The 16,863-nt window shown below is 43.9% G+C and overlaps 2 protein-coding genes across 2 annotated transcripts in view; both read left to right on the top strand.

Moving 5' to 3' along the window:
• The window catches only part of LOC308291801 (kelch domain-containing protein 3-like), a gene marked incomplete at both ends in the record, with an annotated part of 30,297 nt that extends 24,230 nt beyond the window's left edge, over positions 1-6,067 (top strand). Inside the window, one exon of the mRNA XM_080733933.1 lies at positions 6,023-6,067. Within this exon, the coding sequence (XP_080590059.1) occupies positions 6,023-6,067 (45 nt within the window). The remainder of the gene's footprint in view (positions 1-6,022) is intronic.
• A 548-nt stretch (positions 6,068-6,615) lies between these two features.
• LOC308291800 (disks large-associated protein 4-like) overlaps positions 6,616-16,863 on the top strand; it is a gene marked incomplete at its 5' end in the record, with an annotated part of 125,952 nt that continues 115,704 nt past the window's right edge. Inside the window, 4 exons of the mRNA XM_080733932.1 lie at positions 6,616-6,936; positions 8,976-9,290; positions 11,333-11,505; positions 12,609-12,763. Of these exons, the coding sequence (XP_080590058.1) occupies positions 6,616-6,936; positions 8,976-9,290; positions 11,333-11,505; positions 12,609-12,763 (964 nt within the window). The remainder of the gene's footprint in view (positions 6,937-8,975; positions 9,291-11,332; positions 11,506-12,608; positions 12,764-16,863) is intronic.

Raw genomic sequence — 16,863 nt, 5'->3', positions numbered from 1 at the left:
AGTTTGTTTTACCAACCAGTAAGACTCCCTAATCGGGAGATAAGCGACCGTTGGTCGCTTATCTCCACAAATATCACAACCTCCACCTCTCACGTCATACGGGTAGCCATAGTTACACCTGGAATGTTGAATCTCCATATATGGAGATAACCTACGCATCACACAAAGTCTGACCTCACCAGCCCATACTTGGGCATGGACGACTTATATCTCCATATACGGAGATGGCCATATATGGAGATACGATGACATCACAGAGTCCACAGCTGATGATGTGGCGTGATGTCATACAATACACAAACAAGCCCTATATAAAGGGGCAATTCTCACCAGGGAAGAGAGCATTGCCTGGAATGTTGAATCTCCATATATGGAGATAACCTACGCATCACACAAAGTCTGACCTCACCAGCCCATACTTGGGCATGGACGACTTATATCTCCATATACGGAGATGGCCATATATGGAGATACGATGACATCACAGAGTCCACAGCTGATGATGTGGCGTGATGTCATACAATAAACAAACAAGCCCTATATACTGATGCGATACGATGACTTATCGCCAGGGTTGGCTTATAGCAGCTGTCGGTAGATAATGCCGGTCTTATATACTCATTGAAGTTGAATCTCCATATATGGAGATAACCTACGCATCACACTAAGTCTGACCTCACCAGCCCATATTTGGGCATGAGCAACTTATGTCTCCATATATGGAGATATGATGACATCACACAGTCCTCAGCCATCAGCCATGCCCTTTTATGCCCATATATGGAGATATCATCTGTCTGTCACTTCTATGTCCAAATATGGAGTTCTGTGTCAGCCATTCCCACATCTATCTATACTACAAGGGGACAAATACTCATATTTGTTGATTATTTTGGTTTCTATGGTTACCAGATAAAGATATTTCACTTTGCACAATTTGTTGATTTTTAGTTGCTATGGTTACTTGATAAAGGCCTTTCACTCGTTTGTTGATATTTTGCCACACATGATCTCCAAATTTGGATAAAGGCCTTTCACTCGTTTGTTGATATTTTGCCACACATGATCTCCAAATTTGGGCATGGTGCATTGTATGACATCACGCCACATCATCAGCTGTGGACTCTGTGATGTCATCGTATCTATATGAGCAGGGCAAAGGTGTGACGTGTGACGTGTGACGTGTGACCGACCGACCGACCGACCGACCGACCGACCGACGGACGGACGGACGGCCGGTGGAGGTTTTCATAGTAAACTGCTCCCTGACGGTCGCAATTATTACACTCTATGTGAACATTTACATCAACAAATCCCAAGTACTATGCAGAACGACCCATTTCAAGTTTTTAATGTACAACAATATTTAGAAAATAGGTCTACAAGCTGACAGTCCTCGTCCCTTATATTCCCATAGGTTATATGGAGATCTCAGTGTTTGTCAGTCCTTGTTCATTTATGCCCATATATGGACATCTCTATATCTACTGTAACAGTCCTTGTCCCTTTATGCCCATATATGGAGATCTCTTAACTGTAAGTCCTTGTCCCTTTTATGCCCATATATGGATATTCCTGATGTCATCAGTATATGAACATATATGGGCTTTCTGATATGCCCATATATGGAGATCTCTTAACTGTAAGCCCTTGTCCCTTTTATGCCCATATATGGATATCCCTGATGTCATCCGTATATGCCCATATATGGGCTTTCTAATATGCCCATATATGGAGATCTCTGTATCTCCATATATGGGTATAAAAGGATACTTCAGGTCTGACATCAGGTTTGTTTATATTGGGTTGCTAGGTTTGACATCACAAACTCTATGGGCCATCTGACCTAGAAATCTATATTTGGGCATAGATGACTCATCGTGACCTCATCACACGTCGACCGCACGTGTGACGTGCAGTCGACCGCACGTGTGACCGACGGACGGCCGGTGGAGGTTTTCATACTAAACTGCGACCTTACGGTCGCAACTAAACTGCGACCTTACGGTCGCAATAAAAAAGGAGAAGAAAATGTTTCTATCACACAAAGATTTGGAGGACCCCCTGTAGTAACTCTGAGGACCCCCTAGGGGTCCCGGACCCCCTGTTGAAGACCCCTGGTCTATACGTTCCTGCTCAGATGAGGAAACAGCATGGTTATTGTTATTGATCGGTGGTGCAGGGTGTACATAAGGTGTATATAAATGTAGGTCAGGACAGGAACATGTGTACGAGGAAAACACAGAGAAAGGTGGTGTTTTTTATGGTCTTAAGGGGACGGTTTATTGTCAGGCTTGCAGGCTTGGCTCCTGATTGGCTGAGGTGTGGGGGAGGGGGGGATGGGGGGGGGGGGGGGTGGTGGATGCTTGTCTGTCTTCACGTGATGAATGATTACGTCCGTCGAGACGCCGCTCAGCCCTGACATCAGTGCTGGTCGATATACGCGCGCGGCCCGGCCAGGGACGTGCAGAGAATGTTAGAGAGGCAGGGGCTGACATTTCCAAAAGAGAGGTGGAACATCGCGAGGTGGATTATAGTCAGTGTTGTCGTAGTCTTGGGTCGCGTGCCCCCGACGACCCATATCTTTTCTGAGCCGGGGTCTCGCCACCTCCCCAAGTTCACACCTCGACAACTGTTTTAACAAAGAAACGAGCCTATATGGATATCAATAGACCTGTATAGTAGGTGTTGAGCGACGTTCGCGACCCCCCAAACATTGAATCACAATTGCACCACTGATTAATTATAGCACAGAAAATAGCAGACCATAGCAGACCTCCAAGCTCACAGCGCGTTGCGTGAGCTTGGAGGTCGGCTACTGTATTTTCCGTTCGTGACACACTGAACTAAGTATATGATCAAGTCAATACTGGACTGGAGATGTGGTGTACCATAAAAACACATTTCTACACACAGAGGGCAGTTCTTTCAACATAAGATGCTGTGTTCAGTTTGGACAAGGCAATACTCTTCCTTCATGCCTTCAGGTATGGCATGGAAAGAGGGGGCATTTGCATTTCTTTCAACATATCTGCATTCATGGTCTGGAGAGAGGGCACTTTTTACAGACGGATAAAAGGGCAGGGGCTCAAGCCCCCTTTCATGTCACAGAGTGGTTAGAACCACTGTGCTACTAGGGCAGGGGTTCCCAAACCTTTTTGTCTCAGGGCACCCCATAAATATTTTTGAAGCGGTGAAAGCTGCTTCCAAGGAGTGGCTTTGTGTGTCCCATGTGTGTGTCCCATGTCCATATATGGTAATTTCAGTCCAGAATGAACAGGTTTTATCTGTCCCGTACGTCCAGAATATGTGTGTAGTGTCCGTCCCGGTCTGATGATTGGATACTTTGAGGATTGGTCAAGCTTCACATGACAATTCGGCCCTCCAGATAAAATCATTAATTCATTCAGAATTCAGAATTCTGAAGCTCTAGAACACATACCGCTTCACTTCGAACCAAATGTATATACAGAGTTCATAGCTCTAGAACACATAGAATAAAAGTTCACCGCTTCACTTCGAACCGAGGTTTGATTTTTTTGTATAATCCGAGGCACCCGTACATTATAATTTTCACTCCCAGCACCTTATATTTATAGCATATCGTCGTTGTCGGGTGGAAACCTTGTATGTCCAAAACCGTTCGCTTTGTATTTATCATCTATAAAATGTACTAAACTAGTGAAAACAGCAGATCTACAAGCCTCGCATCGCGATTGGCTGTTTTCACTAGTTTTGTGAGACGGTCTTGTATGATGAAGCAGGGCAAAAGACGTACACATTTGATACTTGGAGATACGAGGTTTCTGCCCGACAGTGACGATATTTTAGTGATTATGTTGCGAGGAAAACGTTGAGATAATATCCATTTTGGTTAGAACTGACTGAAAATAACTTTGTACTTCAAGTTGAAAATGATACTAAATTAAAAAAAATCAAGTGTCCAAATAAATTCCAAATATTATCAAACGATCTTGCAGCACCCCTGGACTGCCGTCACGGCACCCCAGGGTGCCCCGTCACCCTTTTTGAAAACCCCTGTACTAGGGAACAGAGTGGTAAGAACCTGTGCAGTAAGTAAGAAAGAGGCCCAATGTCTATCCTCCATGGCTGCTGTTCATCCATTGAGCCTATTGAAGTTCATTCATTGCAGTGGAAGATAACTTCCATTATGCATTCCCATGTGTCCCTGTGTGTGTTGCTGTACTGCTCCACCTAGTGGCCGTCAGGGTGTGTAGCAGCTGGTTGTCAGAGGACAGTGTCTGTGTCCTCCACATTATCATCCTCTCTGCATCAGTGCTAATCTGCACCGTTGTCTCTTCTGTAGGAAGAAAAGAAACTTTCAACATGTTTTTTTTTTTTTTTTTTTTTTCAAGCTGCTGAAGCTACTTAGAGATTCCAAGGACAATGAAGAAAGTTCCTAGCCTAGTTCCAGAAGAGGCTTTCCTTGTTCGAAAATCCGTACGGCGAATCAGCGTTGTGAATCAGCGTTGTGAATCAGCGTTGTGAATCAGTGTCTTGTGAATCAGCGTTGTGAATCAGCGTTGTGAATCAGCGTTGTGAATCAGTGTCTTGTGAATCAGCGTTGTGAATCAGCGTTGTGAATCAGCGTTGTGAATCAGTGTCTTGTGAATCAGCGTTGTGAATCAGCATTGTGAATCAGTGTTGTGAATCAGTGTCTTGTGAATCAGTGTTGTGAATCAGTGTCTTGTGAATCAGCGTTGTGAATCAGCGTCTTGTGATCAGCGTGGGTGGGGATTTCCCAGAACTCATGTGCAATTCGGCGCCGCCGGACGGGACCGCAGACAACGTGTCGCGGTAAATTGCGGTAAAATGCGATCGTATCGATCTCGCTATGAAACATCAGTAGCAGACATGTTATCTTGTGTTTGATTACTAATTCGTTGTGCTCCTATTCCTGCTGTTTCTTTGGTTAGCAAGTAGCACAACAAGCAACAGGCTAGCCACTAGCCAGCCACGCATAACAACACTACGTCATCTGCTTTGCTACTGTTGTGTTGGTCAGACGGTGAACCAATCGTAGAAGACTGCCTCTTTGGCAACGCCCATCCTTGAAATTGCCTTGGACGAGACCAAGTTCAGACTGAATAATGGAGTGAAACCAAATGTCAATTCAGGCTGAGTGTCAGGCTAGAAAGTTCCCTCTGGAATGTACAAAACTTTTAACATAGTAGATGTCATTTCCTGTGTTCTGGTGAATTTTGGGAGTTTGATACAAAATCCAGGAGATTTGCCAATCCAGGAGATTCCCAAGAGATGGGGTCAAAATCCAGGAGACTCCTGGGAAATCCAGGAGCATTGACAGGCCTGGAGTCTGTGGGCGCTGTTTTTCCTTTTTCTTTTTGACGATGGCTAGCCAGATTGTGCATATACCCTAACTGTAATCAGTACAACATCAACCCATTCAGAACGGGTACACATTATTGTGTATTATTATTTTATGCTTTAACTATTGAAAAATAGCAGATCTACAAGCTCACAGCGCCGCGCTGAGCGCTTGTACATCTGTTATTTTTGAAAAACTGTGAAAATTTGAATTTTGACCCGATTCTCTAAGTATCTTTTGAATCCTTCTAAGGTTTTTTGAAAAACCTATGTTTCTATGTCAGCAATCTGGCCAGCCATCGTCAAAGAAAAGGTCCTTTTCACTTAACTGGTGCTCAGTTAGTCTGTTCTTGAGAGACTACTATGTCAGTGGTGCTCAAACCTTTTCACGTGAAGGACCCTCAAAATGATATGTATTTGGCCACGGACCCCCATCTCAAAATATTTAGTTCCAGGGACCTCCCAGAAGCAAAATTTGAGTCACAAACATGCGCTTTAAAAAATACATGTATTCAAAGATTTGCACATATTTTCACAACTTTAAAAAAATAGCAGATCTACAAGCTCGCAGCGCGGCACTCGGTGCCGCGCTGTGAGCTTGTATATCTGCTATTTTTTACTAGTTAAAGCATCCACTAATTTTAGGCCTCAATGTGTTTCTGTGTGTTCATTTCAGGATGAGTCCTTCACGGTCCTCCAGGCTGCAGACCCTCCTCTCTGACCGTCATCGCCACCATGCGCTAGCGACAGCACCCTGAGGTGCAGCACCCTCCTCACCAACGGCAGCACCCTGAGGTGCAGCACCCTGAGGTAAATAAAACCTTCCGATGAAAAAATTCCGATGAGGGGTAGCGCCGTCGTGTACAGTAAAAACATCTCCCGTAATGATGCTCTCAAAAATCCACTACACGTTAACATCAATTGAGTACCAAATCACTTCCTTGTTGTTTTCCCTGCATCTGTTGCTCTGCAGCGATGGCAACCGAGCGCGGCCAATTCACATTCATTCTTGCATGAGGCTGCCCTCTGCTGCCAGTATGGCCAAAGTACATGTTGTGTAATAAAATAAATAAATAAATAAATAATAATAAAAAAAAACAACGTCTATCTATCTACTCTAACGTCGCAAAGGTAAGCCGCTTTTTGCTGGCACCAGACCCAATAAATAAATAATAACTTCTGGCAGTAAAACTGTTCAGAGCTTCTCCTAAATGCCTAAACCGTACATTCTAAGGTGCAGCAGGCTCCTCCTCCTCCCCGCCAGCCGCCATGAAAGGCCTGGGCAGCACCACCCACCGCAGCCGCCACCTGTCCGACTCCTGTGACCCCACGGGGGGAGGGGGAGGGGGAGGAGGGGGACCCCCGAAGACCCTCTGCTCCACCTCGGCCCCCCACAGCTCCTCCTTCCTGCTGGGCCCCGGCCTGGGCCACTACGCCACCCTGGACCCCCGGCTGGCCCACCACTACGGGACCCCCGGCGGCCCCGCCCCCACGCTGGGGGCGGGGCCTCCGGACTGCCTGCTGCCCTTCAGCCAGGTGTCCAACAGCTCCACCTTCCCCCGCCTCCACTTCACCTCCCAGGAGGACCAGGTGGGTTTGATCCATTTAGCCTGTAGAATTATTGAATGCTTTAACTATTGAAAAATAGCATAGACGTGTGAAATACCTGGCAGCAGCAGGAGGTATATGCAAATATCTTCTCAGGGATGGTATCTATAATGTTGTGTATGAGGGAGGTATTCTTAACAATTCTGCTGCCATTGACAATCCTCACCGTCATTGAAAGGGTTAAAATCATGGCGCCGTTGACGGTGAGGACTGTTAATCTTACTGTATTTACAGTAAAGGTATAATTACTTACTGTACGTCGCTCCGCGCCCGCCCGCATCGGTAATGTCCGCGATTTGTTTAAAACGCACGTTGGACGTGCACGCGAAGTGAACGTCCTCAATAGTAAATCCATTGAGAGGCCCATAAAGAGACTTCATTTACTCAAAAAGAGACATTTTTATACAAAGGGTGGTCTGCATACTGTACACTATTCACTCGGCTGGGCGCAGCCATGTTTCTCTTCTGGGCTCACACTGTCATGTGACTAGATGACGTAATCGTTGCCGTCAAGTGATAATCCAAAAAAAATAAAACAACCCCCCTCCGGCCCTTCAAAATAATAGCGGAGGCCTACGGAGGAAGCGGCGCGGCACCAAGGCACCAAGCATCCCTTCAGATTAAAAGGCAGTAGTTGTGTTAAAGGAATGAGGGAAGTAAATTCAAGAATACTTCCGTAAGTATGGGGAAATAAGGCCCTCCCGAATTCATTCAATTTCACGCAGTGTAAAGCATAAAATAATAATACGCAATAATATGTATCCGTTCTGAATGGGTTAACCTCATTATTCCTCTTCACCTCCCAGACAGACCAGGTGGGAGGATGTTTGAGTGCTTCTATTTTACTTTTCAAAGTCTCCCTTTAACTCCATTTGTATACAGATCAATCTAAAGAGAAATGTGTAAAAAAGCATTGCAGATGATGTCATAGCAGCCCAAATCATAACTGACTGCGGAAACAAGCAACTCTGACTTCAGAAGGTTGACAATCCTTGGTTTGGGTGGTCTTGTATAATTGCGACCGTCAGGTCGCAATTACTATCAAAACCTCCACCGCCTGTCTGTCTGTCCGTCCGTCAGTCTGTCTGTCTGTCACGTCACACTTTTGCCCTGCTGATATCTCTGCAACCGCTGCCCCGTCCCATGCCAAATTTTGCACACATACTCCTTGCCTGCCAAACTCACATGGCCCTCTTCTAGCGCCACCATGATTCTTGCAAAACACATTTTTGGACACTACCCCCACAGATTTTGCCCTAAAATCACACAAATCGCTACACAGTATGTCTACACTCATGTCATCAACATGGATCTGTCCCATATAGCGCCACCATCAGGCCGTTTCTTTTTTTCAAACACATTTTTGGACACTACTCCTATGGCCCCAGAAAACAATGGTTTAGTGATGAAAAGTGATGACAAGTGTTGAGTCATCACTTTTCACAGTTTTGTGGGCGTTTTCTGGGGCCATTTCTAGCCCAAGGAATTTTTTTTGTGCAAAATAAATGCTTGCATTGGATTCAGCATCATGACAAATCCCTAGTTAGACCCCTCACATCCTACTTAAATACCCAGAAAAGAAAAAAAAGTTTTTCTGGGTATTTTCCTCCTGTATAGAAAGTCAATGGGAGCCCAACTTGATTTGGCCGCTGTGGTGACCCCGAAGGTCGCCGACTCAGGCGCCCTAGCTAAATCATTAGAGCATACCCTGGGATACATCTGTGCAAAATGTGGCGCTTTTAGACTGATTAGCACGAAAAAACCCTAATGCCTCATTCACATACAGAAAAGCCAAGCTAATGGTTTGCTTGGTAATTCAATGTATTCTCTATGTAAACCAGCTTTTAAAATTTCCAAGCTAGAAAAAAAGCTTGGAATGTTTTAAAGTTGGTTTGCATAGAGAATACATTGAATTACCAAGCAAACCATTAGCTTGGCTTTTCTCAGTGTGAATACAGCATTAGGCCTCCAACTAATTACTGAGTGCCTAAATGTCTACCTATCCCCCCCCCTCCCTCCAGGGGGAGTGCCCACAGAGCTGTGTGTCCGGCGGTGGAGGCGGTGGGGTGGTGGGACCCGGGCAGATCAGCAGGACGGGTACGCTGCCCACCTCCATGTCCCTGGGGGGGCTGGGGGGTCTGGGGGGCCTGGGGGGTCTGGGGGCTCTGAGCGCCCAGCCCATGATCACCAGCGGCTCGGCCACCATCTCGGCGGCGCAGGCGGCCAAGATGAACCGCCTGCCCGCCAACCTCCTCGACCACCTGGAGAGACACCTGCCACTGCAGCGCGACGGCTTCAGCACGCTGCAGTTCCACCGGGGGCGCATGTCCAAGCAGGTACGCTATAGCAGGGGTTTTCAAAGTGGGTGACGGGGCACCCTGCGGTGCCGCGACGGCAGTCCAGGGGTGCCGCGAGATAATTTGATAATATTTGGAATTTTATTTGGACACTTATATTTAGTATCATTTTAAACTTGAAGTACAAAGTTATTTTCAGTCAGTTCTAACCAAAATGCCTTGAGACAAAAACGTGTGGGAACCTCTGCGCTATAGCAGTTGTTCTCAACCTTTTCAGTTTCAAGATCTTCCCTTAACTGGAGTTACAGACGCGTAAGGGTCAATTTAGACCCCCCTAAAGGAACCTGGAACGTCCCTGGAATCCACTTTGAGAACCACTGCGGTATAGAGTTGTTTTTTACATTTCTATTTTGTTTTGCTCAGGTCATGTTTATACTTTTTAACAGGTTTGATCGTTTGGTTTGGTTTTGTGAAAAGCTTAATTTGTATTCGGTCCAAGTGTTAAGGCCCATTCCCACTGGGAGAGCTACAGATAAAGATACAGATACAGATAAAACATGTCTCCATTGAAGTGGATGGTAGACAGTCCACATATTTTTTATCTGTATCTTGCCCAGTGGGAATGGGCTTTTAGTTTTAGGAGGCATTTTCAACATGGTCAGAAGAACAGTTAAAATAGCAGATCTACAAGCTGTGAGCTTGTAGATACTGTATACTATTTTCACAACCTTTTTTTATGATCTACAGTTCCAGTGTTATACTCGAGGCCAAAATGTGAATCTGCCTGTTATACTGTAGATGATGCTGTGTTCATGATCTGAGGTATTTTGTACAAAATGGGCCAATCCTGCAAACTTTGGAAGCCAATCTTAGCCAATCAGGATGGAACATAGAAAAGTGTACATATGGAGATAATGTGTTTGTACGTAATGCAGGGTTCGAATTAAGGGGGGGCCAATGGGGGCTTGGCACCCATAGATAAAGTCTGGACCCCCATAGTCAAAAACCCCTATGGGGGTCTCTTTTTATCGAAGCGTTTTATTTTTATTTATATATATTTTTTTTTTATTGGGCTGACAGTCCCACACATGTTATCATACCTAAATGTCCAAATAGATAAACGTATTCCCACCCAAAAGATGCTTATTCATCTTTTATTGGTGGTGCTGAGTGCTGACTGACTGAAAAGCAGCCAAAACGTCAAAGCAAAGCTGTTGTGCTTCAAAACACATTGATGAGAGCACCGAGCAGAGGTAGGATAAAAACATGCATTTGCCCCTTTCCACTGTTTCCTCTTCTTTATACTTTTGGATTGTTTAGCGTTCTCAAGCAGTCTGTCTTTCTGCAGTGCACTATACTGGCAGCTGTGATCAATACACTAACGACCAATTTATTCTGCAACGGTTGCGCACTGTATATCCCCAATCGCGATCCCTATATTCAATCTACAAACTCACAAGGTGTTGTGCCACACCGCGTTGTGAGCTCAAGATCTGCAAAGTGATTTATTATGAATCATGCTTATGTATGTGTTGTAGCCTACATCTCGCTGCAGAGAAGGCAGTAATAATTAAGAGAAATAAAAGTAGAATATGTAATCATTAAAATTACAATTATTATAGGCTCCACTAAATTGTCAGTCCATAAATGTAGGCCTATTTGCAAATGGAAAGTTGGGAAAACAGCTTGTTAACAGTTCACTTTTGCTACTCTTATATTAGATTGTATTTATTTGTATTCTCTGTATCACAATGCCTATGTCTTGTCTTGTAAAGCAGTCAGTCTTGGAGTTTCCTAACATTGTATAACTATTCATTAATTCAATTAGCCTTTCATTATAGCCCCAAAGACACCCGAAATAATATTGTGAAAGGAAAAATATGATTTAATAAAGGAAACCCGTTTTAGCCGACTTTATACCCGAAAATATAAACATTTTCGTCCGGCGCTAGGCGCCGGCAAGATGTTACCCAGATTTGATGGCCCCATAGCTCTCTGGGTATAATTCGAACCCTGATGTAATGTGTGTAATGTTTTTAAGTTGTCTTGTAACCGTGGTTAACCCCTTGGTGTGTGAGCAGCGCAGTGAGAGTCCTGGCCGGATCCGCCACCTCATGCACTCTGTGCAGAAACTGTTCGCCAAGTCCCAGTCCCTGGAGACGGCCCGGACCGCCGGGGGGGTTGGCGGTGGCGTCGCCACCTCCACGGGGGGAGGGGAGGACGGGGGCACAGGCGGAGGCAGGACCACCGGCAGGTAACGCTGTCACCATTATGACAATTTCCAGGGACGTGCTGGGCCCCTGATTCAGCCCGGGAAAAAGAGTTGTAGAGGCCCTCATTGCGCGCTATAGAGAGAGATCTCTCTCTATAGCGCTGCTGCTACTCAAAGATTTGCCATTTCAGATCATGACAAGCCAGTCCATGTCAAGCCAGTGGGCCAATTACATGAGTTATATTTCGTCGTTGTCGGGTGGAAACCTTGTATGTCCAAAACCGATCTACAAGCACACAACTTGCTTTTCCCAATGGCCAGCACGTCCCTGGACATTTCATTAGGGATGCTCATTATTTTTTATTGATAATGAGCATCTTATCGATCATGTTTATTGAGCCGGGCTTTGATCCAGCCCACTATTGAGCGTTTTCTAATATTTTGTGGAAAGATCTGAGATGACAAATTCTGAACAGAACTTTTTTTATTGGCCAGTTGTTGTGACTGTGAGTTTGTGGCTGACCAGCATCTATGAAGATGACAACTGACAAAAGTAACGAATATTATCATTAAATATCATTAAAACAATCATTCATTAGTGTGCAATAATTGGCTTTATATTATGAATAGTACTGTAATAATGTCTTGATGGCCTCTTGTCCTGATTGTTTAAACATGACATCATGGGCCGCTATGCTGGATAACAAGTTTATAAGCCCAAAGCGTATTGATACCGGGTAATCAATAAATCTGTTAAATAGGTTATCAAGCTCCATCCCTACATTTTACATGACAATTAATTGTCACTCAAATAATTGCGATTAACGATTTAATTGCGTTTTTGTCGTTGACAATTACATTTCTGTTTGGCTTGAAGGCTTTGGAAGTTGCACATGGCAGATATGATACATAACCTAAATATAGAAAGAAATTACATATTTGACAACTTTATACTTAAAAAAATAACATTGATAGTGAAAATAGCAGATCTACAAGCTCACAAAGAGTCGCGATGCGATGCATTGTGAGCTTGTAGATCTGCTATTTTCACAAATTCTTTTTGAAAATATGTGAACATTCTTCAACATGAAACCGATCATTGTGATTAGACGATCATGTAATAACTGTGAGGGCCCCTCTGGCAGGAGTAAGAGCAAAGAGCGGGGGGCCCTGAAGAGCCCCGAGGGGCCCAAGCAGCCTCAGAGGACCCAGTGCCGGACCAATGCTGCCTTGGCCCTCTGGAACTCCGACAACGCCCTGCTGGACGCGGACGCCACCAAGTCTGGAACCATCGCCGTAGGTCAGTTGGTAGGCATGTGAACACATAGACACCAAAGGGGGCTTGAGCCCCTGCACTTTTAACACGTCTGTAAAACATGCCCTCTCCAGATCATAAATGCAGTTTTCACTATGGTGAAAGAAGCGCAGATGCACCTCCATGCCATACCAAAGGGCAACATTCAGGAGAATTCCCCTTTTACAAATTCTCCTGAACTTGAACATAGCATTTTTGCTTTGAAAGAATTTGTCCCATGTGAGTCTACAAAGTAACTAGTCACTAAAGTTTTCAAATAAAAGTATTAGAAATTGGAAATACTCAAGTAAAGTACAAATTCCTCAAAACTGTACTTTAATACAGTACTTAAGTAAATGTACTTAGCTACTTTACACCACTGCTAATAACCTTTCCTTGTCCGGGTTACTAATTAACTCATTTGCTGCCCCCTCCCGAGTTTCCGAGTTATTACCGTTGTTAGAGGCCGCCAGGGCCCGAGTTTCCCGAGTTGGCAGCCATTTTGAAAAAAAAATATATATATATTTTTTTTGGACCTCCAAAAATATAGTAGGCATGATCGCAATCGCGAAATTACATGTTTAACCCCCATACCAACCACATCTTTCAAACATGGCAGCCATGTTTGTTTACATTTGAAGAAAACATAAAGGCTTCTATCTCATGAATGCCTGAACGGATTTTCAAGCAGATTTTTTTGTTTGAAAGCTGTGAACAGCGTGCACACACATGGTGCATGATCTAGGCATGGGCGTGCATGATCTGTGCACTAAAAATGACATGTTTTGGCATCCTGGTACTTGGCAGTTATTTTGAAAAGGCAGCGTATGAGTTAACAACCTTTCATTGACAAGGGTTAGGGTTAGGGTTAGGGTTAACCCTAGTCTCTCAAGAACAGCCTCAGAGAACGCTACGCTACTGAGTCTGTCACACACCAAACTCACGGAAGGGATTTTGGGCGGTACCCAAGTCTGGTGACAGGCAGCGCTTTTGACCAATCAAACATAGTGGGCGGTATCTAATGTGTGCGTTGACTATGCATTCCCCCTCACGGGTGGAAACAAACCATCTTTCAACTGTACATATTCTTTGTGCAGCTAAATAAATCCCTCTGTAGTCTATATATACAAGCGAATTGCTCCATTTAAATATTCATTGACCCACCCGGTTTTCCACACAATGTATGGGTTTCACATTGCCACTATTTGCACAATCAAAGAATGCTTTTGGAAATCGTTGTGCATAACAATAGAATTAAATGGAAGGAAGAATGGCCTACATTACAATAACGAACTACATTTGTTAGTCTACACAGTAAAGTGCAGCAATATGCCTATATGAATTTAGATTTTAGTGTATTATTATTAGTAGTATAGAGTAAATGTAAACGTTGCAACTTCTAGTCTAAAAGACTCATGTATTAAATTATTATATTATAAAACATACATTAATCAACTAGCCCTATTTTATTCCTAGACAGGCTATTTAAAAATAGCTGATCTACAAGCTCACAACAACGTCGCATTGTGGTTACATTCTGCACAATGGGTACTTTGAGTACTACTTTCTGCTTTTGCAATACTTTTATACTTTTACTCAAGGGCTACATTTTGAATACAAGACTTGTGCATGATACTTAAGTAAAGAATGCGAGTACTTTTCCCACTACATTGCCTAAGCACGCCAGTATTAGTAAAAGCACACATCACAGATAGATTTATAGAGTAATATAAGGCAACTGTAAATGTTTAAAAAGACGACCTGAAAAGTGAAAACCTGACGGCCGTATGCTAACACGCTAGCTTACTGCAGTTAGCCAGCCGGGAGAAAGCCTGGTAGGCGAGGTTAAAGCAGTTATACATCATCATAACATCCCATATTGATTTAAAACATCAATCCACTGTATTGCAACACACCATGACATCCGAGGCTATATAAACGTTTGCTTATTGTGGGTAAATTAGTTGTATCTTGGTCACTGGTCTGCAGCAGATCCATCATTCATATAAATAAGTGAACCATTTCAATCTAAATGGGTTTCATATTGAAAGTGGCATTCTTTGATTTCACAAGCCATTGTTGACAGTTTGACACATTCCAACACAGCTTATTTAAATGCAGATTGCTTGTATGCTAATAGAGTCACAACTTCTCATTAGCTTTTCAGTCCATCATCATTCATGTAAGCTTTATAATTAGCTTCATACTAACATTAACATTAAATATTAACAGTACCATAGGCATACACATTAAGCAACATTATCTGTGCATAGAACGATACATTTGTTAATCAAACCAAATGTTTATTATACAGATAATCATACACATTGTAAACGTAGTATACAGTAGGCCTACATAAATGCAACATAACTTTAGGGTTTATTCTATAAACAATACGGCTAACCATCATCAAATAAAAGGGAAAAAATAGTCTGTTATTGAGAGATTATTCTATAAATAAAAACGAACTGTTTCATAGCATAACATCATCTTTTGTGAGACAGGACAAGATATTGAAATAGCGTACAATCTACACTTTATAGAGTAATATAAGGCAACTGTAAATGTTTAAAAAGACGAGCTGAAAACATGACGGCCGTATGCTAACACGCTAGCTTACTGCAGTTAGCCAGCCGGGAGAAAGCCTGGTAGGCGAGGTTAAAGCAGTTATACATCATCATCATATATCATAACATCCCATATTGATTTAAAACATCAATCCACTGTATTGCAACACACCATGACATCCGAGGCTATATAAACGTTTGCTTATTGTGGGTAAATTCGTTGTGTCTTGGTCACTGGTCTGCAGCAGATCATCAGCAGATCATCCAGCTTCATTCAGCGCAGCATATGGGGTAAAAACGATGGGGTCCTTGTTCCTTCTCTCTGGGAAAGCAGGATAACGGGATCCAGGCGGCCAAACATGCCAAACATCTCGCCGTCGTCGCCGATCTATCAAGTACTTAAAACAAATGGGCTGAAGAGGTTTTAATTGTTCAATATTGTGTAACTGAGAAACACTTGTAAGCACGCTAGAAAACAGTTCCTCGTCCACAGTAGCATCTATGTTGCGTCGTCGTTGTTGTGGTTGTCTGTTGTGTAACTTGTGTTCCGTGTGTAGAGTAGCAGTTCCGCTATAGTAGTTTCGGGAGGGAACCAAACCAAGGGGCGGACCAGGCTTCAAAGCGGAACTAGTTTTAAAATTCGTTCTCAACCGGGGAATTCCATGTATCCCCGCCCCTTTCTATGTTGGTCCCAGAGTCAAAGGAAGAGAGGCCGACCGATAGGTGTCGCCCTTTCTTCTTTGACGATGGGTTCCCAGATTGGGGTTAACCCTAACCCGTTCCCCAGCACCCCAGCAGAGAACACCCAGCATGATGTCCTTTAGTTAAGTTTTCCTGTGTTTGTTTTAGTTCTGATGGGCTGGTCGTAAGTATTATTTGGTATGTTTTTCGTGACTCCATAGTTTAGCTTTTTGTTTTGTTTTGGTAGGTTATGGGAGTCTGGTGGGACGACGGTCACATAGTGATTGGCCCACCAGTCTCCCCTCTTTTTTAACCTGACTGCGCCCGATGACAGCAGCAGTGCGTATGCCTGGCTGCGCTGCATATCGCTCTTCTACCTTCATCTGGGATCCCTCCGGCAGACTCGATGTAAGGGGCGGGCCATTTTTTCAAATTCTTTAGCAGGTGATTGGATGGGGCCGTCTCTCAATCACAGTCTGGGAGTGCCAACTCCAACCACTCATCCGCCTCCTGGGTTTCCACGTGGTCTGCAATCAGACTCTATTGGTTCAGAGCCGCTCAGAGCCCGCCCGTAGCTGCCGCTGATTGGTCCGGCCCGGGGCTTTACGAGCGTTATCAACTCCCACCGAGAGATCTCAGATGGTAAAGTAGGGCGGTAGCCTACGCACTACTGCCACCATCTGACGCAAGTCAGGTTACTATTTTTAGTTTCAGGCCAGCCCATCCTTTTCTTTTGTTGTTGTGTTAGGATTTTAGTTAGGTCTCAGTTTTGTTAATCATTTTGGTTGCCATATTCTTCAATATTTGCGTTGAGCAACAATAAAAGCACTTGATGCATGAACTTGGGTTTTGTAAATA

Source organism: Nannobrachium achirus, assembly GCF_963921795.1.
Source record: "Nannobrachium achirus genome assembly, chromosome: 9".
Taxonomy (NCBI): Eukaryota; Metazoa; Chordata; class Actinopteri; order Myctophiformes; family Myctophidae; genus Nannobrachium; species Nannobrachium achirus.
This window is presented reverse-complemented; position numbering and strand designations above follow the sequence as displayed.